The sequence below is a fragment of the Pollicipes pollicipes genome, unplaced genomic scaffold (genome assembly GCF_011947565.3).
Source record: "Pollicipes pollicipes isolate AB1234 unplaced genomic scaffold, Ppol_2.1 Scaffold_6686;HRSCAF=7923_pilon_pilon_pilon, whole genome shotgun sequence".
NCBI classification, from domain to species: Eukaryota; Metazoa; Arthropoda; class Thecostraca; order Pollicipedomorpha; family Pollicipedidae; genus Pollicipes; species Pollicipes pollicipes.
In genome coordinates this window covers 34,215,685-34,236,697 of record NW_023596921.1, presented here as the reverse complement: position 1 = coordinate 34,236,697, position 21,013 = coordinate 34,215,685, and the positions used below count along the sequence as shown (strand labels likewise).

General features: G+C 59.5%; 1 protein-coding gene across 1 annotated transcript in view; it reads left to right on the top strand.

Annotated features, from left to right (window-relative positions):
• Positions 1–10: 10 nt before the first annotated feature.
• LOC119108217 (protein piccolo) overlaps positions 11–21,013 on the top strand; it is a 28,382-nt gene continuing 7,379 nt past the window's right edge. The window contains exons 1-7 of the mRNA XM_037231800.1: positions 11–219; positions 367–724; positions 1,223–1,363; positions 9,551–9,686; positions 17,582–17,769; positions 19,024–19,101; positions 19,345–19,508. Of these exons, the coding sequence (XP_037087695.1) occupies positions 11–219; positions 367–724; positions 1,223–1,363; positions 9,551–9,686; positions 17,582–17,769; positions 19,024–19,101; positions 19,345–19,508 (1,274 nt within the window). The remainder of the gene's footprint in view (positions 220–366; positions 725–1,222; positions 1,364–9,550; positions 9,687–17,581; positions 17,770–19,023; positions 19,102–19,344; positions 19,509–21,013) is intronic.

Here is a 21,013-nt window from a genome sequence, read left to right as displayed (position 1 = left end):
CGGCCACACGATGTTCGCCGACGGCCTCTGGGCGGGCGTCGAGCTAGCGCGGCCCATCGGCAAGAACGACGGCTCGGTCGGCGGCCGACGCTACTTCTTCTGCCAGCGCGGCCACGGCCTGTTCGCTCCCGCCGAGATGGTGGAGCGGTTCGACCCTTCGCCGCCTGTGCCGACGGCGACGCCGGCTCCGGTGCCGACCGACGCGGGTGAGCGGCTGACGTCGGCCGGGCCGCGGCGACCTGACGACCTGCCACTGCCGTTAAACAGCTCGACGCCGGTGGGCGCGGTGCCGGCGGCCGGCGCGCTCTCCTCACCGGCCGCCGACCTCTGGTGGGACCCGGACAACATCGAGGACACCGTCGCCAGCAACGTCAGCGACGGCGTCGACGACGAGCTGCTGCAGGACATCGAGCTGGACGAGGTCTCGTTCGGCATCCTCACGCCCGACCAGATGGAGGTGGACACGCAGCTGATGCTCCGCTCCGAAGACCTGAGCCGCTCGCTGGACATGCTTGCCAGCCCGAGCGCTGTGCCACCCTCGCCCGCCGACCTGAACCACACGTTCGTTGTGGAGGCGGAGCAGGCGGCGGCACGGCGCGGCCGCGGCTCACCCGCCGGGGACGAGGCGCGCCTCGTGAGGATGGCGTCCGACTCCGGCGGCGCGCTGAACATCACGGTCACCCTCAATACCGAGCCCGACTGGGAGGACGAGTTCGGCGAGCCTGCGACGGCGGCGACGCGGCGGACTGGCGCCGTGCCGCCGCCACGGCCTCCGCGGCTGGCGGCGCTGTCGGCGCCCGAGCTTCCTGCTCAGGAGAAGCTTCCTGCTCAGGAGACCGAGAGGCCCGAGAGGCCCGAGCAGGGGCCCCCCAGCCGGCAGCGCACAGAAACGGCCGAGGCGGCCGAGGCGGCCGCCGACGCCACCTTCTCCCTCACAGACGGAGATGGCGCGGTCAGCTCGAATGACGTCACTATTTGCGTGAGTGATGTCACCACCAGCATGTCGAGCGAGTCGTCGGACGTGACGCTGAAGGACGAGTCAAGCGGCGCGGGCGAGGCGCTGGCCGAGCCGCCGTCGCCCAGCGCCGAGACACTGGTGCTGGTGCGGCCGGCGGCCGAGCAGGTGTCGGCGACGGGCTGCGCGCCGGTGGTCCCGGAGGCCGGCGCCGCGGACGCACGGCCACCGGCCGACGCTCGTCAGCTGCTGCAGCTGGAGCCGCAGGAGGACCAGCCGCTGCTGGAGAAGCGGGCGTCGCAGGAGCGCGAGCAGCTGCCCGGGGAGGGCCGGGAGCCGGTCGAGCAGCCGCGGCCGGAGGGGCCCGAGGAGCAGCAGGAGGTGGCGGATGGAAAGGAGCAGAGGAAGGTAGGTGTGCGCTGACGCGCACTGCTGCAGGTCGCACGGTAGTCCGGGGCCATTGGGAAGTGGCCGTGATTGCTGTAGTGGTTGGATGCGCGTGACCATTGTCTCCATAGTGAGAGAGGAGTCGGACCGACCTGTATTTAGGCACGTGCATATAGGCGCACTCATCAGAACATTCACTTTTCCACGATATCAAATAACGTACCTGGGCTTAGTTTCATAAAAGCTCGTAATAGGCGGACGGTAAAAGGCCCTGGATTCGCCTTGTAAATGAAAATGGCTGTAAAACGGGGCCGGCGCGCCCGTGCGTGACTGCCCGGTCGGCCGGCTTCGGTCATCCCGTTCCTGTGTCTCACTGGCTCCGGAGTGATTTCTCTCTCGTCAGGCCCTGATGGCCGGCGGGCCGGCGAGTGCCTCAGCGGCTCCTGCCGGGCTCGACCGGCCGGCGCTGGGAACACGGCCACCTGGCCCGGCCTGGCGCCGACCACGTGCCGTAACACGGGATGGCGGCAGGGCCACTTGCCGTGATCTAGGGTGCCGGCAGGGCCACGTGCCGTGACGCAGGGTGTCGGCAGGACCCGGTGTCGTGACACGGGGTGTCGACAGGATCCGGTGTCGTGACACGGGGTGTCGACAGGATCCGGTGTCGTGACACGGGTTGTCGGCAGGACCAGGTGTCGTGACACGGGGTGTCGGCAGGGCCACGTCGCGTGACACGGGGTGTCGACAGGACCCGTTGTCGTGACACGGGGTGTCGGCAGGGCCACGTGCCGTGACACGGGGTGTCGACAGGACCCGTTGTCGTGACACGGGGTGTCGGCAGGGCCACGTGCCGTGACACGGGGTGTCGGCAGGACCACGTCGCGTGACACGGGGTGTCGACAGGACCCGTTGTCGTGACACGGGGTGTCGGCAGGGCCACGTGCCGTGACACGGGGTGTCGACAGGACCCGTTGTCGTGACACGGGGTGTCGGCAGGACCCGGTGTCGTGACACGGAGTGTCGACAGGACCCGTTGTCGTGACACGGGGTGTCGGCAGGGCCACGTGCCGTGACACGGGGTGTCGACAGGACCCGTTGTCGTGACACGGGGTGTCGGCAGGGCCACGTGCCGTGACACGGGGTGTCGACAGGACCCGTTGTCGTGACACGGGGTGTCGGCAGGGCCACGTGCCGTGACACGGAGTGTCGGCAGGACCATGTCGCACGCCATCTGACGCGCGCGCATAACTGTGTCGAGTGTCCTCTGCATTTATAAACCGTGGTGCATAATTCGACATCGATTTGAAGTCCTGGTGATAGGCCATTTACTTTGCATGATGATGATTACCACGCAAGAACTAGAGCACGCGACAGTCTGACATCATAGCCACAAACAACTCAAGACTTTGACTTTGATGAGCGTGCGGCAAACATGAGCGCGTGGTACCATTGAATGGGTAAGCCTAAGCGACCTTGCAACGATCCCTCGTGTACAAGCTCCGAGGGTTTTTGCCTTGACTATACCATGTTTGCCCGGCATATGGCCTGTCTTCTGAAGCAGATACTTATCGCTGCTCCTGGATGAGTATCATTTCGGCGTAGCGTTCGCCGAGACATCCCTCCAGTGTGTCCAGTTTCACTCTGGCCTCCATTCAGTTCCCTGTCCCGCGGCCTTAATCCCGTGGGCCGGCTTCCGCCGTCTTCAGCGCGTTTGGAAGTGGAAGTTCACGGTGGCTGGTTGCCCGTTGCGTGCCGGAGCCCGTCCGGCAGCCGGTACCGTGTGGTCCTGCTGATTACCCCCGGGCCGGGCGTGCCGTGGCCCGTCCGGGCGTGCCCAGCGCGTCCCCCCCCCCCGTCCTCGCCCCCGCCCCGCTGCCGCCCCCGCCGGCGGCCATTTATTTGACGTGGCGGCGACTGGGCACACTCAGAGACGGTCCCGGGCTTGAGAGTGTTTCCATCTGCCGGCGCCTGGCGGCCGCTGCTTGATAGGTGGGATGGCGCCTGGTTTTGCTGGCAGGGTGATTTGCAGTTCGAGGGCCCGTAATGCCAATTACGCTGCCGGACCTCGGTTTTTGGCACAATATGCTGGATTGCTGCATTCTGGAGCCGTTGTAACGCTGTGAGAAGCTGGTATGAGTGCATTCGTTTATATTCATGATGTGTGCAGTGATTCGATTCATTGACATGCGATTGAAGTGCGTGGCGCAAGAACAGCAACGAACATTTCTTGCCGCTCTTATTTGCGCCTTTGTGCCAAATAATGACGCTCCATGTGATCTTTAAACCTTAATCATATCGAACCTTTTGATAGGAGTGAAGGATTTAAAGCGTATCGCTATCTCAGACAGCAACACGAGCTGACTACACCGACAGGCTCTCCCTGCACCTTATCGTATTTACACCTTATCTCATTCAACCGTATCGTGTCTGGGCGGCCGGTGGCTGACTGCAAGGCTTATCCGGTGCACAGCTGACCTGCTTCTCGACAGGCTGGCCGCGCCCAGGCCGACCGCCCCACTCGCTGCCGAGCGTGCGCGGATCTTCCCGCACATCCACCGTGTTCTGCGCCCATGCACGGTGCTGTGGCGGGCCCCACGACCTCTCCGCACACGTGCTGTGCTACCTGAATGCCCACCGTCCTCAAAGGCCTGTCGCTGCCGAGCGCTCGCAGGCTCCTTAATCGCCATCGATTGTTCCGCGCTCATTGCCCCCAAGTGCTAGGTGACCACAAAACACTTTGTCCTCGCAATCCCCCATGCCTTCTGCACTTTCTCCTCCCGGTTTGTCTTGTCTTCCACTTCCTGTCTTCCGCATTTCCACCTTGTCCTCTTCTCGCACTCGCGAACATCGCAGACATCCTCGCGCTCGCCGCGGCGCCGCTTCGCCTGACGCTCGCGGGCCGGACGACCCAGAGTCATGACCCAGCCGTGAGTCATGACTCTGGACCCATCCGTTCCGTAACGGTGAATCACGGCGAACCAGGGCAAGGCGTCCTCGACTGTTTATCTTGTCGACGGCATATACAGTTGCCTGAGAGGAATAACTGTTTGACGGCGCCGTGTATGCAACACGTCCAAGCTCGGCCAAGGCACGTGGCATCTAGACCTCCGTAACGCATCACAAAACTTATCAATATTTTTTAAATTTCGACTGGGTTGTTTACATTTGCCAAAAAACTTTGAAGCGGTGAAATCGTTGATGCACATTTGCGATTCACATGAATGTTTTGTTTAGCTCGATCACATTTTATTAGTTCTCGAACATTCTAACGTTTACATTTCTATTTGCTTTGTTTTCGAACAATCACGCAATGACATGCACACCGTCCTGAGTCGCGACAACGCCACCTCCCGCCGCGGGCGCCGCTCCGCGAACCACCGCGGCAACCACCGCGGAGGGACATCCGACGCCTGCCGGCCGCGCGAGCGCGCGAGCCGGCCAGCTGTACACTTCAGTGCACATAAATGCTAAGTTCATTAACTTCACCTTAGCTTAGGCGTGAGACCGGAGTGAGTGTCATGCTATATATATATATATATATATATATATATATATATATATATATATATATATATATATATATATATATATATAGTAGTGTGCACACGCTTTCTGACTTGGTCGGCGTTTTCGCGTTGCGGTTCTCATAGCCGGTGCGGCAAAAACAGAGAAGGGCTGGGATGATCCTGCTCCGATGGGAGGCAGAGTTCGTCCGTGGCACGACTCACATGTGTCACAAATGGCGCAGTCATGCGGGTTGATGGCGCGCTGTCCTGCTGTAGGTCAAACAATTTGGACCTTTTGTGACATTTGATTATGTGAGGTCCCCGCCCTGTCCTCAGAGGGGATGTATACGGGAGGGGGGACAAAAATGGGGCGCAGCGTCTCATTTTGTGACCGTTTGCATTACATGCAACTACCGCTTTATGCCATCAGTCCTCGATTTGCTCTGGTTCCTTCTGTTCTGTCTTCGTTGCAATTTGCCATCCGAATGCGACCATACAAACCAAACTTGAAAATTGCTTGATAGTGGTACCTTTCCAAAGACATTTGAGTCTTATTTTTAAAAGGTCTATGGAATGTCTGTTTGCAGCCAGAGTTTTTAACGTTGCCTGTTTGCATCCGTTCGAAGGTAGTGTTCCAGCTTTGGGGCATATTTTTGAAAAGATAACTGTGCTCTGGTAAAACCTCAGGACCATTCACATCTAATGATAACACTGAGTAGTGTCACTGCAGCACCATCAAGATAAGCTAAGGATATACATTTTGATTCTTTACCGAATTACACTGTCAACCTTTGCAGCAGCACCGCAATCCATCCTTTCTTGGTTGCCATAGAGTGTATTCCAAGCCCGCAATAGCTGCAGCTTTCGCGACCGCCGCCATCACGATGACGACAGAATCTGCTGAGGGCCGCTGTCAGCTGTTACGGGTTAGATGTACTACTTTTGAGCTGTTTTAACCCGCACATTATGGGCCTGCGGCATTAAGAAAAATCTCTAGTTATGAATAACGTCAGCACAAAGGAACGCTTGTGATTGGCACAGCGGGCGACCGGGGCCAGACACGGAGAAGCGCATGGGTTAAAGTTTGAACTAGTGCGTCACTATAGACCGCGTGGCATTTCGTCTCCCAAAGCTGAAGTGCGCGGCGAAAAGAGCCGTTGTGGGAAACACCGCATGGCAAACGAAATAGGGAATATATCAAAGCCATAGTATATCATTTCGTGTAATCCGCGAGTTACTAGCCCCTTGTTTGCATGTCTTTTTCTATAAACAGAGTATTTCAAGCTTTCATAGCTTTTATTGCACAAACATTTTGGCAACTTTGCGTGTGGCAAACTTAATAGAACACAGACGTTGGGAAATGAATGCAAATGAATCGCATTACATTCGTAGGAGTGGGTACGAGATGCAATGATCAAGTTCTGAATTTCTCCCGCAGGAGCGGCAACTTCAAAGCAAAATTATGAGCTGTTTCGAAAGATTTGGAGAAAACTTGTATCACCGATCCAATCGGACGCGTCCGAACCAACAATAAGTGAAAATACAAAAAGGTGGCATATTCCCTTTGACGCGCGCTCGGGTGGGTGTCAAACTGACCCTCCGAATAATTTTTCCAGAATGATTTCCGAACGGTGCCACGTAGCCGCTCCAAACTTTGCATAGCTGAAGAGAGTTGAAAAGCGGATCGTTTGATAAAAAAGGGATGCACCTTGTAAGGTCGCTGACGTATGGAAGGACAAAGTCAAGCCATGGTTGTCAGCGAAGGCCATTTCTAGGGGAATCGTTCAATGTAATGCAACAACGGAGTGTTAGGCGAAGCCGTACATATCTGAGAAGGTTTCTTAAGTAGCAGATCAAGTAAATTTAGAAACAACCGATGCAATTGAATTAGTCAGGCATGAAGATCAAAACGAGGTCAAAACTAACCTGCTTTTTCCCTCGAATTTGGTTTCATGGGGTAGTTTCTGGTGCTTATTTCGAATCTATTGCTGACACGTACGGCAACAGACATGTTTCATGGTCTAAAAGAATCAAAGTAGGTCGCTGACCTCAAATGACCCAGGTCAACAATTTGTTTAGGAACATGCGGCCTGGCGTAATCCCTGACGCTTATTTGGATGGTAGTGCAGGAGCAGTCTCGTAGATATGTTGCCATCTGGGCACCGTAAAGGTCAAAGTAGGTCGCTGACCTCACTGACGTTTTGCTTAGAACATATATCTAGCTTATAAGAATGTCTGAGGGCACTTGACACACCAATTTGGAGTTTGACCTTGTTGGACCTTATCTGACCTCAGGATCCTATCAAGACCTTATCTGTGCTGGAAACCTCAGATTTTGGCCCAAGCGAGCTCACGTACAGGTTTATGCACTCTGTGAGTTTGGTGTTTCTAGCAATCTTAGTTATCGATATCGCAGGGGAATCAAATTGACCCCCACCCGAGCGAAGGGTATTCAGCCGGCCACCCGGGCACGTGTTAAAGGTCGCAGACCCGTCATATTTCGTGACATTCCCGCCGCCGGTCAGTCGATGCGCCTCAGTTTATACGTAGCTCTCGTCGCCTGTAAGTCCATGCATGCCTTTGACTCGGGCTTCTGGGAAGATTTCAGTTACCCTCCAAGCTCTCCGCCTTGTGTTTTGGGCTGCATTGCTATTGAGGCTCACGTGACAGTTAACCCTGGCCGCCGCTGATGGGCTCAGAAACAGGTCAACTGTGCTACCCACCTACGGTTCTCAATTGTAAGCTGTTAAGACGGCAAATCAGAGCACCTGCTTTCTTTTATCTTTGTTCTCAAGGCTCAGTTTGTGCCCGCGCTAAAGAAGATAGCATTGCCAGCCGCGGTAGGTGAGTATCTGTCGTACAATCTGCCGGTCAGATAACAGGAGATCTAAGAAGCGAGCGGCCATTGTCAGTGCCTGGCCAGCCTCTGAGCTGGAGGTCACGCACGCCGCCGCCGCATCCCCGGGGCGTTGTGTGGAAGAAGTGCTGCGTCTTCTGCCCCGGAGAGCCCCGCAGCGCTGTGAGTCTGCGGTGATACGCCGGCGATGAGACAGGTCCTTCTCGTGTGTTGAGTTCATGCTGCCGTGAATGCTCTGATGTGTTAATTAGCCCCGTTCGATGAAGGCCACCTGTTTGTGAGACACCATCGGTTGAGTGGTCCCATCTTACTCATCAAATTTGCGTGACTGAGTTTATTCCGTCTTAAAAGGTGTGGATTACTGGTCCTCCGCGATTGGGTGCTCCACCCACCATACGATCTAGGTTGTCTGTCGGGAGTCGGCACAATTCACGTAGCCCCCTTGTCCGGTGGGGGGAGGGGAGTTAGCCAGACTCCATCTGTTCCGGTGCCGCCTCTGCGTGGTTGCCGTGGCGGCCGGGCGTGACCGGTCGGCGGGGGCGCCGTACCGTGCCACAGACCGCCGGCTCGGCCGACCCCCTCCCCGCTGGATGTGGAGCGCGGCCGGCGGCCGGCCGCCCGGCGGTGGAGGGCGGCGGGCCGCCGGCCGGTGCAGCGTCAGTCCACCGTCGTCGCCGGCCATGTGAAGGGCCTACCAAGCGGATAGCTCGTCGCGTTTTCAGTTTAGATTCAGGAAATCATCCAGGCAAAAGCCAGGTGGCCTGGCTTGACCCATACCGTCTGGGCTCAGGGCTGGGCCCACTAAAAACGCGAGCAGGGCGAACATGATCGGCTTTGGTCGCCGAGCTTTGGACCCAGTCTCTGCGAAACCCCTGCTTCCGCTGCTGAATGCCTGGCGACCTCCATTGCACCCAGTCCTCTTGCCGCCGCGCAGTCGCTCTCTGTGGACGCCAACTGGACGCCCGTTTTCCCGGGACGCCCACGTCGGCAGGAATATGTGCACGGCTGTGTTGGCCGGTGCACCGCCGCGGAAACGCCGGGGGCAAACGAGGTCAGCCGAGGCGAGCCGTGCCGCGTGCCAGCTTTACGGCCGGCGGCGAACAGTGAACCCGTGTTGCTGTGCACCGGCCCACATCAGCGGCGCGTCGCTGACGCCTCGCGCTGCGCCGCCCACGCCACCAAGGCAGCTCCACTCCACGATTCCAAGGTCATCTGTACGCTCTGTGCGGACACTGGCAGGGGTTCGCCGCAGAGTGTGCGGTGAAGTTGTCTACGTTCCTCGCTTGAAAGACGTCGCGAGCGCCGGCGCCGCCGCGCGTCCGCCCACCCGGCGGCCCATTTCTGGCCGAGTCGGGAGGCAGCCCGTGCTTCCGTGGCCGCCGGCGGTGGCGGGCCATTGCGGCGCCGGCGGCAGACTGGCGCGCTGCGCCGGAATCGGCGCAGCGGCCGGATGTTTGGAGGGCGTGTATTTGCCGCTGCCGGCGCCGCCGAGCGACCGGAGGTGGTGCGGATAATATGGTGTTACAGTCGGCGGCTTCACAGACGACCTGATGTTTGACGGATGCACAGGGCGGGCCTGTCTCTAGACGCCAACTTCAATGTGGCAGCGAAATATATCGATGATGGTGTCACAGACAGCACCAGGCCGCTGGTCCCTCCCCTTCCTTTTTAACTTCCCGTACCTGACATTTGGGGGGGGGGGACCCAGCCGTTTTAGTGTTTGTACTTGTCACGGCTTTTTGTGCGCCGTTTTTGCGTTCACATCTCTGCCGGCCGGATGTGTCGACTTCCGGCATCGGTGCCGTCGACGTCGGCGACGTGTGACACGTCGTTGCCGGGCCGCAGGACGCGACCGGGCCGGACCGCAAGTCGGTGGTGTTCAGCGAGCCCGAGACGCAGCGGCCAGACCCGGCCACCAGCTGCGCCATCTCCACCACCAGCATCGACGGCGGCTACCAGGGCGACAGCGAGTTTGACACAGGTACCGGTCGGCAGCAGGCGGGACAGGGGTATGGCGGCCCTGCGACCTGCGCCCGGCGCCATCTGTGGCGTCAGCGGATCTGGCGACGTGGGCGGTCAGATAGGCAGCAGAGCTAGTCCGAGTGGCACGCTTGTGTGGTGGTGAGGGACGTCGTTTCATTTCTGGTTGGCCGTATTTGCTTGCATGTTTATTTGTTCTTCTGCCACGTGGACGTACCATTGTTTCCCGAGTCATACCGTCAAAATGAGCAGCCAGATATGTCAGAAACACCGTGGGTATCTTGCTCTTCTCTGGTGCAAATGCAAGTTAAGTCGTCGGTAGAATGAAACGCGGCAGTTCGGTTGGCTGGTTTCGAATAAGAAGCAACAAAAAGCTTCTTGGCATCCCGTTGCATCGCGTTTCAAAACAAGCACTTATGTCAGAGGAGACGGACGAGGTAAACACTGCACAACCTTGGGAACATCTTGGCGGCATATGGCTGTCACTGCCGCGTCGGGTATGTTGAAGCTCGTCACCGTATCATTGATCTCCAGCATTCTGTCTCGAAGGATTTTTGTTACGAATCGCAGTGTCCCACGCTGACAGTCGCGGCTTGCTAGGTGATGCGAGCGCAGGACGCATAGCTTCAGCACCAGATCAGTCCGATAGCCGTCTGCTGATGGTGAGAGCTGCCCGTCAACTCCAGAGTTGCCTGGTGACTAGATGACCTGACCTGGGAGTCCGCCGCGGCCCGCCCCGCCTGGTGGTCGAATGTTGCACTGATCGGAAAGCTCCTGAGCACCGAGCAGCAACCCTCGGCACCAGGCAGCACCCCTCAGCGCCCCTTAGCACCGAGCCGCCCCCCTCAGCACCGAGCAGCGCCCCTCAGCACCAAGAAGCGCCCCTCAGCACCAAACAACGCCCCTCAGCACCGAGCAGCTCCCCAGCACCAAGCAGCGCCCCGCAGCACCGAGCAGCGCCCTGCAGCACCGAGCAACGCCCCTCAGCGCCGAGCAGCACCCCTCAGCACCAGGCAACACCCCTCAGCGCCCCTCAGCATCGAGCAGTATCCCTCAGCACCAAACAGCGCCCCTCAGCGCCCCGCAGCGCCCCGCAGTACCGAGCAGCGCCCCGCTCGGAGGCGCCAGCTCCGCCAGCGGCGTGCACAGACGTCCACACGAACAGATTGGGGTGATGCCGCGAGCGGCGGTGCCAAATGGATATGCAGCCGGAGTGCTGGATGTGCAGGTTTCCTGATCCCACTGATCACGTGCCGTCTCCACCGCCGGTGAACCGTGTTTTGTGTCGATGTCCCCCTCCAGTGACCTTTCAGCTACTTTGTTTACGTGAGGTTCCAGGACCGGCAATTACACTCGTGCCGTAGACCGCACGATCGTGCGTTATGCAAGACGCAATTATGGCTGGATGTGTTCGTTTGCGTCCGCCTCAGCATCCGCACTAGAGTCATCCCAGGAATTTAGATCCATTGGAACACAGACGTGTAGTTCTACCAGAACGAGATCAGAGTTAACCTGGTATTTCCGATGACAAATACGAAGTCATATAGTTAACACATTCAAATTTAATATTGGTAATTGCCTAAGTTGTTTAATGCATTTGCGACAAATATGCACGTAGATAAGACAGTTGAAGTAGCTGTATTCCTCTTAGAAAAACCCGAAGAATGGAGAGATAGATGCTGTGATATTTCGGCAACATACCTTTGTCGAAACAAATATTAGTAGTCGAAACTGATATTTGTTTCGATAAAGGCATGTTGCCGAAATATCAACGCATCTACCTCCCCATTCTCTTGTTTTTTTCCACAAAGAATAAGGTTATTACTATCGTCCTATTAATGTTGATGCTACTGGAATATTTTGAATACACTAGAATATTTTGCAAGCTTATACACGTGTCCTTAGGTTGGTTGCTCACATCTAAAGACGTCACTAAAGGATCGAAAGAATCCTGAAAACTCACTATCACCCTGATCAAAGCTAACCGCCCAACCCCAACAAACCGTAACTGCTTGTTCAAATGAACACGGTGCCGCTGTAAGCGGGGTCATATCTTCTGCAGATACGTCACGTTCCGGCACGGAGCACCTTACGTGCTCCAGCACATGCCGTGCGCAGTGCGGTGCGCGGTGCGGTTACCCTGCTGCGCCGAATGTGGCCGTGCCCAATGGCGCCAGCGGGTGGAGCAAAATCAAGTGGTCAAATAATCAGCCTGTGGCAATCTATCAGTCGTTTCGAAACGAGATCGTTGGCTCTTATAAGAGCTGCTTAAGGATGTGATCGATAATTGCAGCGATATTACTCCACCATGTGCGCCCACGGCGCTCAGTGGACCAACTGGTTGCATCACTGTACACCCATGTGCACCCATGTACATCCACACACTCAAGACGGGTGAAACCATACACCCGCGGGACACAGCCTCTTACGGGAAGAGACGTCGATAGTTCAAGACTTTTGCGCGTCGACTAGAGGCAAACTCACCGACCTCGCGTCGTGGAACTGCTTGCGCCTTCCGTTGTGGACGAGGTACGCTGATCGCTTCGCTGAACTCAGTTTGGCATCGCGACCAGCGCCGCAGATCGCGGTCGTCTCCGCCGGCCGGCCTCGCGCGGCGGCCACGCTCGGAGTCTGTGCGCGCCGGCCGAGACTTCGCCTCAGTGGCGGTGCCACGCGCCGCACAATGCTGCCCATTAGGGGCCGGCAGCTGGCAGCGCGGCGCCAGTCGCACGGTGAATGGCACAGCGCGCTGGGCCTCGCACAGGGCCCCTTCTGTTCGCCTCTCGCGTATCGGACGTGATTTGCTGGCCGCCGACTTCAATGGGCGCTTGTGTCGCGGATGCGCAGGACATTTGCCTCTATCAGGGAGGCATCGGATCTTTCTCCTGGCCGTCCGAGATGGGCGGCCAGCCGCTTGGATATCTGCCAACGATCGGACTATTACTGGAAAATCAGAACGGCCCATGGACCACCCGAAGACGATCGATCCGAGACCGCGGAGAAGACGGTCAAGTGGCCGTGGCCGGCATTTCTCATTGGCTACGCCTTGAGACGCAGCACGGCTCTCAGCCGCCATGCTGTTCAAAGAAGACTCGTGGAATCGCTTGAAACGTTCCTTTGCGGTTTCTGCGCTTCACGAGATCCTCAGCATCGAACGCGAAAAGGACTCATGCCATTCGGCACGCAGCTTCAGCGTGGTCGGTACGCCGACTATTCTCGGCTCACCAGCGGCCGTGCTCCGTTATTCCGTTTTCCGCACGCCGGTGTCATTGTCCGACAACAATAATGACGGGCCAGGTGTGCGTGTAATTGGCCTCAATCGCGGCGGGGCAGGGCGGGGCCTTCGGACACCGACAGCACGCCGCCGGTGTCTCCTCTGTTGCGGGCGGCGCGACCCGTGCGAGAGAAGCCGATGGGTGCTCGGTGGGAGGCGACACCCGATCATGGGTGCGAAGAATCATCAGCTGGTCCGGAGTGCGGAGGACAACAGACGTGGGATTGTTAAGAATGGCGGTACCTGGTGCGAGGCGTTGTGTTCAGCAGCGCTGATGTGAGGGTGAAGGGAACAGCAGAGGCTGACTGAAATGTAGGGAACGGCGGTTGAAACAGGTGTGCAGGAGACGACGATTGACGTGGCTAGTACACTGCACGACAGGGGGCTGCAGTTCGCGCGGAAACATGTCCCCAAGACCTGAGCACACCACCAGCGCGACGTCCTCGCTTCGTCGGGCCCTGTGTTACCGTGCCGAGCCGCACCGGACCGGCCAGCCGGGGGCGCCGAGGGTGTGGCCCTGCTCAGCGGCGCAGCACGGGCGCGCGCCAATCTCCGGGCGTGGTTACGGCCGTCTGGCGGCAACCTTCGCCGGACGACGAGGACCCGGCCCCGGAGCTGGTCCGATCCAACGGCGCCCGGCCACGGAGCCGCTCCGATCCGCCATCACCCGGCCACGGAGCCGGTCTGATCCGCCGTCACCCGGCCACGGAGCTGGCCCGATCCGCTGGCACCCGGCCACGGAGCCGGTCCGATCCGCCGGCGCCCGACCCCGGAGCCGGTCCGATCCGCCGGCGCTCGGCCACGGAGTCGGTCCGATCCGCCGGCGCCCGACCCCGGAGCCGGTCCGATCCACCGGCACCCGACCCCGGAGCCGGTCCGATCCACCGGCACCCGACCCCGGAGCCGGTTCGATCCACCGGCACCCGTCCCCGGAGCCGGTCCGATTCACCGTCACCCGGCCACGGGAGCCGGTCCGATCCGCCGTCTCCCGGCCACGGAACCGGTCCGATCCGCCATCACCCGGCCCCGGAGCTGGCCCGATCCGCCGGCGCCCGGCCCCGGAGCCGGTCCGATCCGCCGGCGCCCCGCACCAGTGACGGCCGAGTGATCTATGCCCGTTGGGACGCGGACGGAGACATGGTGCGCTGAATACGTCCGCTGGCGTGCGAAGATTTAGAGCAGGGCGGAGATGTCTATGGAGGCGCGACGCTCGGTCCTCGCAGCGATCGTGTCGTTCTGACGAGGACCGCTCAAAGCAGCGCTGATTGGTTGCGACATCACAGGTGGTTCGAGTAGATCAATGCTCGTTCACTGCCGTGTGTGTTGTGTGTTACGCTGGCGCGGTCTTACCACACAGGACTCGCAACCACGCGTGGGCGCGGTTACCGACGACCAGAAAATGTTCAGCCCGTGCCCGCTCGCGACGGAAAATTGATTCTAGAGATTAAGGTAGTGAACACAACGAATCAAACCGGCCTTGAGCCACGCTCCCTGTATGTTCCCACGTCTATGGTCGTGCGCCCATCCTGTCAAGCTGCGAAACCACACAATAAAGCGATTATGCGATTGGTGTCCCGTGCTCTCTTATCAACCCCCCAATGCACTCGCCGTACCATACAGAAGTGTTCGTTTTCGTCCGCATCTGCCTATCCGTGGCGCAAATGGGAGCAGATCGTGGATAACGACAAATCCGTTTCCGCCTGTGCGTGGACAAGTTCGATGAAATTCCACGTGAAAGAAGCGGGGTGGCCGTCACGGATCCACCCGGCTCGCCGTCGCGTTCGTCCCCATGTTTGGCCCAGTTTTGCTCCCTGCACTGGCCGGCTCACCTGTCGCGATCGATACAGAGACCGCCCGGGCAGGGGTGCGGCGGAGCGGGGCCGCGTGACGGTCAACAGCTGATCACCTGGCGCACCTGGTGTCCCGGGCCCGATAACAAAGGCGCAGGGCTGTCTGTCAGGTGCGGAGCTAACTGTCAGGTGTGGAGATGACTGTCAGGTGTGGAGCCGACTGTCTGGTATGGAGCTGTCTGTCTGGTATGGAGCTGACTGTCAAGTGTGGAGCTGACTGTCAGGTGTGGAGCTGACTGTCTGGTATGGAGCCGACTGTCAGATGTGGAGCTGACTGTCAGGTGTGGAGCTATCGGTTAGGTGTGGAGCTGACTGTCAAGTGTGGAGCTGACTGCCAGGAGTGGAGCTGTCGGTCAGGTGCGGAGCTGACTGTCAGGAGCGGAGCTGCCGGTCAGGTGTGGAGCTGACTGTCAGGAGTGGAGCTGTCGGTCAGGTATGGAGCTGGCTGTCAGATGCGGAGCTGACTTTCAGGTGTGGAGCTGTCGGTCAGGTGTGGAGCTGACTGTCAGGTATGGAGCTGACTGTCAGGAGTGGAGCTGCCGGCCAGCTGTGGAGCTGTCGGGTGTGGAGTTGACTGTCAGGTGTGGGGCTGACTGTCAGGCGTGGAGCTGACTGTCAGGTGTGGAGCTGACTGTCTGGTATGGAGCTGACTGTCTGGTATGGAGCTGACTGTCAGAAGTGGAGCTGTCGGTCAGGTGTGGAAGTGACTGTTTGCTGTGGAGCTGACTGTCTGGTATGGAGCTGACTGTCAGGTGTGGAGCTGACTGTCAGGTGTAGAGCTGCCTGCTGGGTGTGAAGCGAATGCATGTATGGAGCTGTTTTGTGTGGAGCTGACTGTCAGGTGTGGAGCTGACTGTCATGTGTTGAGCTGTCACGTTTGTGGCCGTGAGGCGCGCTCCGTCCGTTGGGCGGCCGCCTATTTTTGACAGTTGTGCCAAGCTATACCGGATGGGACGCACTTTGGTGGCGCGGACACTTCTCTGTGTGGCGTGACCGCGTGAGCCTCGCTCTCTGGGGTTTTCCTGACATCATCGCGGGGCGTGAAGCTCGAACTAAAGCCCGGCCTGTTTGGGTCTGGGGGTAAATAATCCTCCTCTGAGAAGGTCTAGACAAGGTTCGGCGATGTGACGAAGCCAAGCAATCAATGTTTGCAGCGGTTCGTTCGAATGACGAGTGTGTGTTCGAGGGCCGGGTGAGGCTGCGGATTATCATGAGGTCATCTATGATGGCAAAGGTTTTGCCAGGCTCGAGATGTTGCGACTTGCCTATCTCTTCAGTGATGCAATCGTGCCAGTAGGTGCGATGTTTCGTTGGCGTTACCCGTATGTAGTGCGTCCAGATTCCAATGCGAAACGTAAGTGACCCAGCCATCCTACTCTGGTGCTATCTCGGGGTCCTTTCGACTGCAAGCACAAAAAGGAACCGCTAACCAGCGATGATATCACTAATTTTGCGAGAAAAGCTGCCGTCACAGAAACGACCTTCACGCTCGGAACCGGTACCTGGAGGAAGGCAAGCTTGTTTTGTGTCTGCCGGTGCCGCACGGCGCGGCCGGGGAGCGGTGGCGCCGTTCGGGTCTGGCGGTCGCGACAACACGCTCCGTTTGGGGACACAGCCGGCGGAGCACGCAATCAGTAGCGTCGCACCGCCGCCGCCGCCGCACAATCCAGGGGCGCCGGTACAAAGGCCGCGCGGCGCCCGGACAGTGCGGCGATGACTGGGAGCGCCGCTTTCGAGCCGTGGGCGGTCACGACGCGCCTGTGTCGCTCCAAGCCGGCCGAATCGCGGTCGAATCGGTTCCGGTGCCGCTGCCGGCCGGGCTGCCGGCTGCTGGCGGCGGCAGCTGACCGCATTGGGACGCTCCGCGACCGCATTGAAAAGACGCGTTGTCAGCGGCGCGTGCAAGTTTGGTGTTTGGACCAAAGTTCCGAGGAGCTGGATTATGTTTGTGCTATGGGCAGCCTTGACAAGTGGAAGTTAAAATGCACTTCTGGAAGTGCGCTCAATGTTTTCAATGCTGCCAAACTCAGTCCACGGCGCGAAAACAGTTGTAGCGAAAAGAAAACGAGTAAACAGCCTGCTCGAAAGATTCATTACTACCCTGCCGAACACTCAGCAAAGTCTATACGTGTCCTGCAGAAAGTGTGACCAGCGCAAGCGTGCTCCCCAGTCCGGAGATTCATACGTCGCCAGTCACCCCGATTGCTGCCGCCCAGGCGGTGGCCGTGTCCTTGTCTGGGCTGCTTGAGTGCTGATGCCTTAGATTGGCGCTCGGCCCAGCTGACCGCGATTTAGTGCCGCCCACGTGCGATTGTGGTCGGCCGTTTGGCACGCGGCCGGCTGAGGTGGTGCATACTGTGGTGACGTTACTGTCTGAGTGGTCTGCCCTTCGACCCCGGCCGGCCGCCCGCTTGGCGCGGACGCTGAGAAACGAGCCTCGGTCGCAAAGAAGGCGTATGTATGCGAAATGGCTACGATATTTCGGTGCACGCTAGCGGAAGTCGGTTGGCTGGTCTGACTTTGGCATGACCCTCCTCAACACGGCCTTAAAATGCACAACGAGCTTGCATTCCGGAAGCAACATTACGCGCCTGATCTGTGTGTTTCAACCCACCCGCCGTCGCTGACCTGTGTGCTCAGGAATATCCTGTTTCGCCGACACCTTTGATCCGACCTACTTGACCTTACACAGGTGACACATCTTCCTTGCCACTGCCACTCGTCGTGCGACCCGCTCCGACCCGCTCTGACCGCCGCTTCCCCCGTCGCCAGGCACGCCAAGCGAGGACCCGGCGCGGCCGCCGCCCCGGCTGGACGTACTCACCGACTCGGACTTCTGCAGCGAGGGCGCCGCCGGCACCGAGAGCGAGGCCGAGCACCGGCTCACCGACGACATGGAGTCAAGCGGCGTCTACTCGGACGCCGAGTCGCGCCGCTCGGCCGAGCCCGACCGCGAGCCGGTCAGTGAACTCGCGCTGGGACACTCCGAGTCGGGCAGCTCTGACTCTGGGTTGGGGACGTTCTGAGTCGGCCAACTCTGACTGAGTGGGGGTGGGGGAGGGGAGGTTCGGGGCTGGGGGCCTGAATCGGCCAGCCCTGACGCTTGGTGGGGCACCCTGGGTAGCTCAACTAATTCAACTTAATGCCTGTAGTTAACGAAAAGCTTGTTATCATGATAAGTCAGTTGACTCAGAATGATTGGTGTTATCCGAGAGGTGACTCTCAGTAGGATCTAGGAGTCAGCCCATATGCTCAGCATGACTTCAGAGGCAGCCAAATCGGTCTCTTCAGTCAGCGTGATATCAGAGCCGATCAGTTCCCTCGATATGGAGCCTTTCGTGCCGGTCATTTGAGTTGGGTGCTAGACACTCTGTTGACTTACAGTTAACCTAAGCTGCTCAGATGAACACGGAGTGTGAACGAGAGTCAGTTGCTCGCTGAGTATAACCGACAGGAACTTGCTCGGTTTCTGGACTTAGCTAAGCACCGAATCCTGTATTCGGACAGATGATCAATTGATCTGACGCGAGGTAGGTCAGGTGATCACCCGATCTGACATTGATACACCCAGCTGATCACGGAATCGGACCCGAGCCTGGCATCGGCCCGACATAGTCTGATCACGCAACCGTCTCCACGTTCGGCGCCCGCGGCGGTTTTTAAACTTTGGCGGCTTGTCCGGGCTTTAAAGAGAGGTGATGCCCGCCTCTGAGGTTCTTCTGAGAATGGCACGGCGCAAACTGTTCTCCGAGCTGTCACTGACCACGTCAGTCTGTCACTGACCACGTCAGTCTGTCACTGGCCACGTCAATCTGTCACCGACCACGTCAGTCTGTCACTGGCCACGTCAATCTGTCACTGACCACTGACCACGTCAGTCTGTCACTGACCACGTCAGTCTGTCACTGGCCACGCCAATCTGTCACTGACCACTGACCACGTTAAGCTGTCACTGACCACTGACCACGTCAGTCTGTCACTGGCCACGTCAATCAACTCGTCTTGTGCGCTGCAGAGGTTCAGAAGTGCCGCACGGGAGCGGGACGGCGGGTGCACGCGAGCGCGGTTATGTAACGACAAGGCGCAATGCGGCCGGGGCGGATTCCGGCGGCGGCAGGGCTCCCATTCTCACGGTGTCACCGGAACACTGCTCGCCGCGTTGTGCCTGCGTCGTGTCCGCGCGTTGTTTGTCTGACCGTACCGCCGTCCGGCAGATCGAGGCGATCGCGGAGACGGAGGAGACCACGCTGTCGCCGGTGCTGGAGACTCCGGCCGAGGAGCAGTCGTCGCCGGCCGGCGCCGCCGCCCCCGCTCTGCCGGCCTCGCCCACGCCGTCCGGCGCGGCGGCGGCGCCGGAGCAGCCCGTCGCCCGCCGCCGCCGCGACCCCATCCCCAGCCACGTGGTGCGCGCGCGCGAGCTGCCCGTCAAAAAGGACCCGATCAAGATGAACCACCCTCTGCCGCGCCGGAACGTACAGAGCAAGCTGCGCTCCATGCTGGAGGCACCGACGCCGGCGCCCGAGGGGCGGCGCCAGCAGCGCGCGCAGCCCAAGGGTCGCTGGGACGCGGTCATGAGCCGCATCGAGCAGAACAAGAACGAGGAAAAGACGCGGCCGCGGCGCGAGGTCAAGAGTCGGCTGTACGAGGGCGTGACGCCCGCGAAGGGCACGCAGAACGGCTCCCGACGCAGCCTCGTCAGGTGGGTGATCGGAGGAGAGGTTGCCGGACGGTGCCCGCCGAGCTTCACACCGCGTTCCCGGGGAACGGAAGGGATGCGAGATGCTGTGTTGGGCTCAGCGTGAAGTGGTCAGGGAGGCTTTAAAGGTGGAGCTGCCGCACTGTGTGCTCCCACCGAGACGTGCTTTGGATGGGGACACGCGCGTCTCCCACGTCACTGGCATCCGCCAGCTGCCCGGGAGGCGCTGCTGGCGCTGGACTGGCGCTCGTTTCGCTGTGTTTCGCTCCAGCCTGCGGCCTGCTCGCCGCGCTGCCCTATCACCTCCAGCCATCCCGGTTACCCAACAGAGGCCTCGCCTACACCGTATTACAGCCGATGACCTGATGAGTGTCGGCAGGCAGTCCCGGCACCGCTTTCGTAATATCCACCACGTCGTAAGTCACAGCCATTATCAGAAATAAACAAATCAATGTCGCGTAGTAGACGCCGTAACGGGGCGTTGGAGAGGCTCTTAATAGGTTTTCGGCGCGGCCTGGCGCGTCGCGCACCATATTCTGGATACCGCCCGCCGGCCCGTGCTGTCCCAGCCCAGCTTAGCTCAGCTCAGCTCAGCTCAGCTCAGCTCGGTCCGCCCGGTCCGATCCGACGAGGCCTCGCACTCCGGGAACTTCCGGGCGCCGCGTCGGAGTACAGTTTCACTCGCCTCCTCCGGTGCGGCGGGCCCCGAGAGCGCGTGTAACTCGAGACTGCGTGAGACCCTGCGGTGAGGAGCCGCCGACCCGTGGCCCCGTGCTTGGTGCGGGCTTTGGACCGCCGACACCGCAATAACCACTTGTTTACCGGTCTTCCGCGCGGCATTGGCGTGCAGCGTTGTAACGCACTCTTCTGGGATGAGCCGGCTTCGCACACCGCTGCCGCCGGTGGCGTAAACGCGTGACGTTTGGTTGTTGGTTGCCACTGACTGGAAGTAACGGTACTCGTCGCTGGCGGAGGATTTTCTGGACGGGCAGGATAAATGTCGGCAAATGCTCGTAGCCCTTGCAGTTAAAAAGTCTCGGGATTACCAAGAGTGGAGGTTGCGGCTTGTGTGGCAATGCTACTTGCATTCGTTTATGTTAATCACAGCGTCCTAATCCCACACATTGCTGCTGTTCGGGCCATCTAAAAGCCGGCTCGTGCGCCCTTACCATTGACGCTGCATCGGGGCGGCAGGGCGGCCGGAGCGGCCACAGCCGCCACTCGTCGCGCGCGTGACTGCCGGTGGCGCAGCCGGGCCCTGTCATGCACGCCAGAGACACAGCTGCAGCCGACCCCGTCACGCCCGAGTCAGTGACAGCTCGCCAGAGGTCGGCGACCGTGGCCGGACGGCGCGGCGCCGGCGCGACCCGGACTGGGGCGAGAAGCCAGGGGGCCGACGGCGGATTAAACGGCATCATCTAACTGACGCAGGCAGGGACAGGTCGCCTGGTGTCCAAACCTGTCGGGGTCGCGCCCAGACTGGATTAGGCGGGTCATTCAGTGTTGGA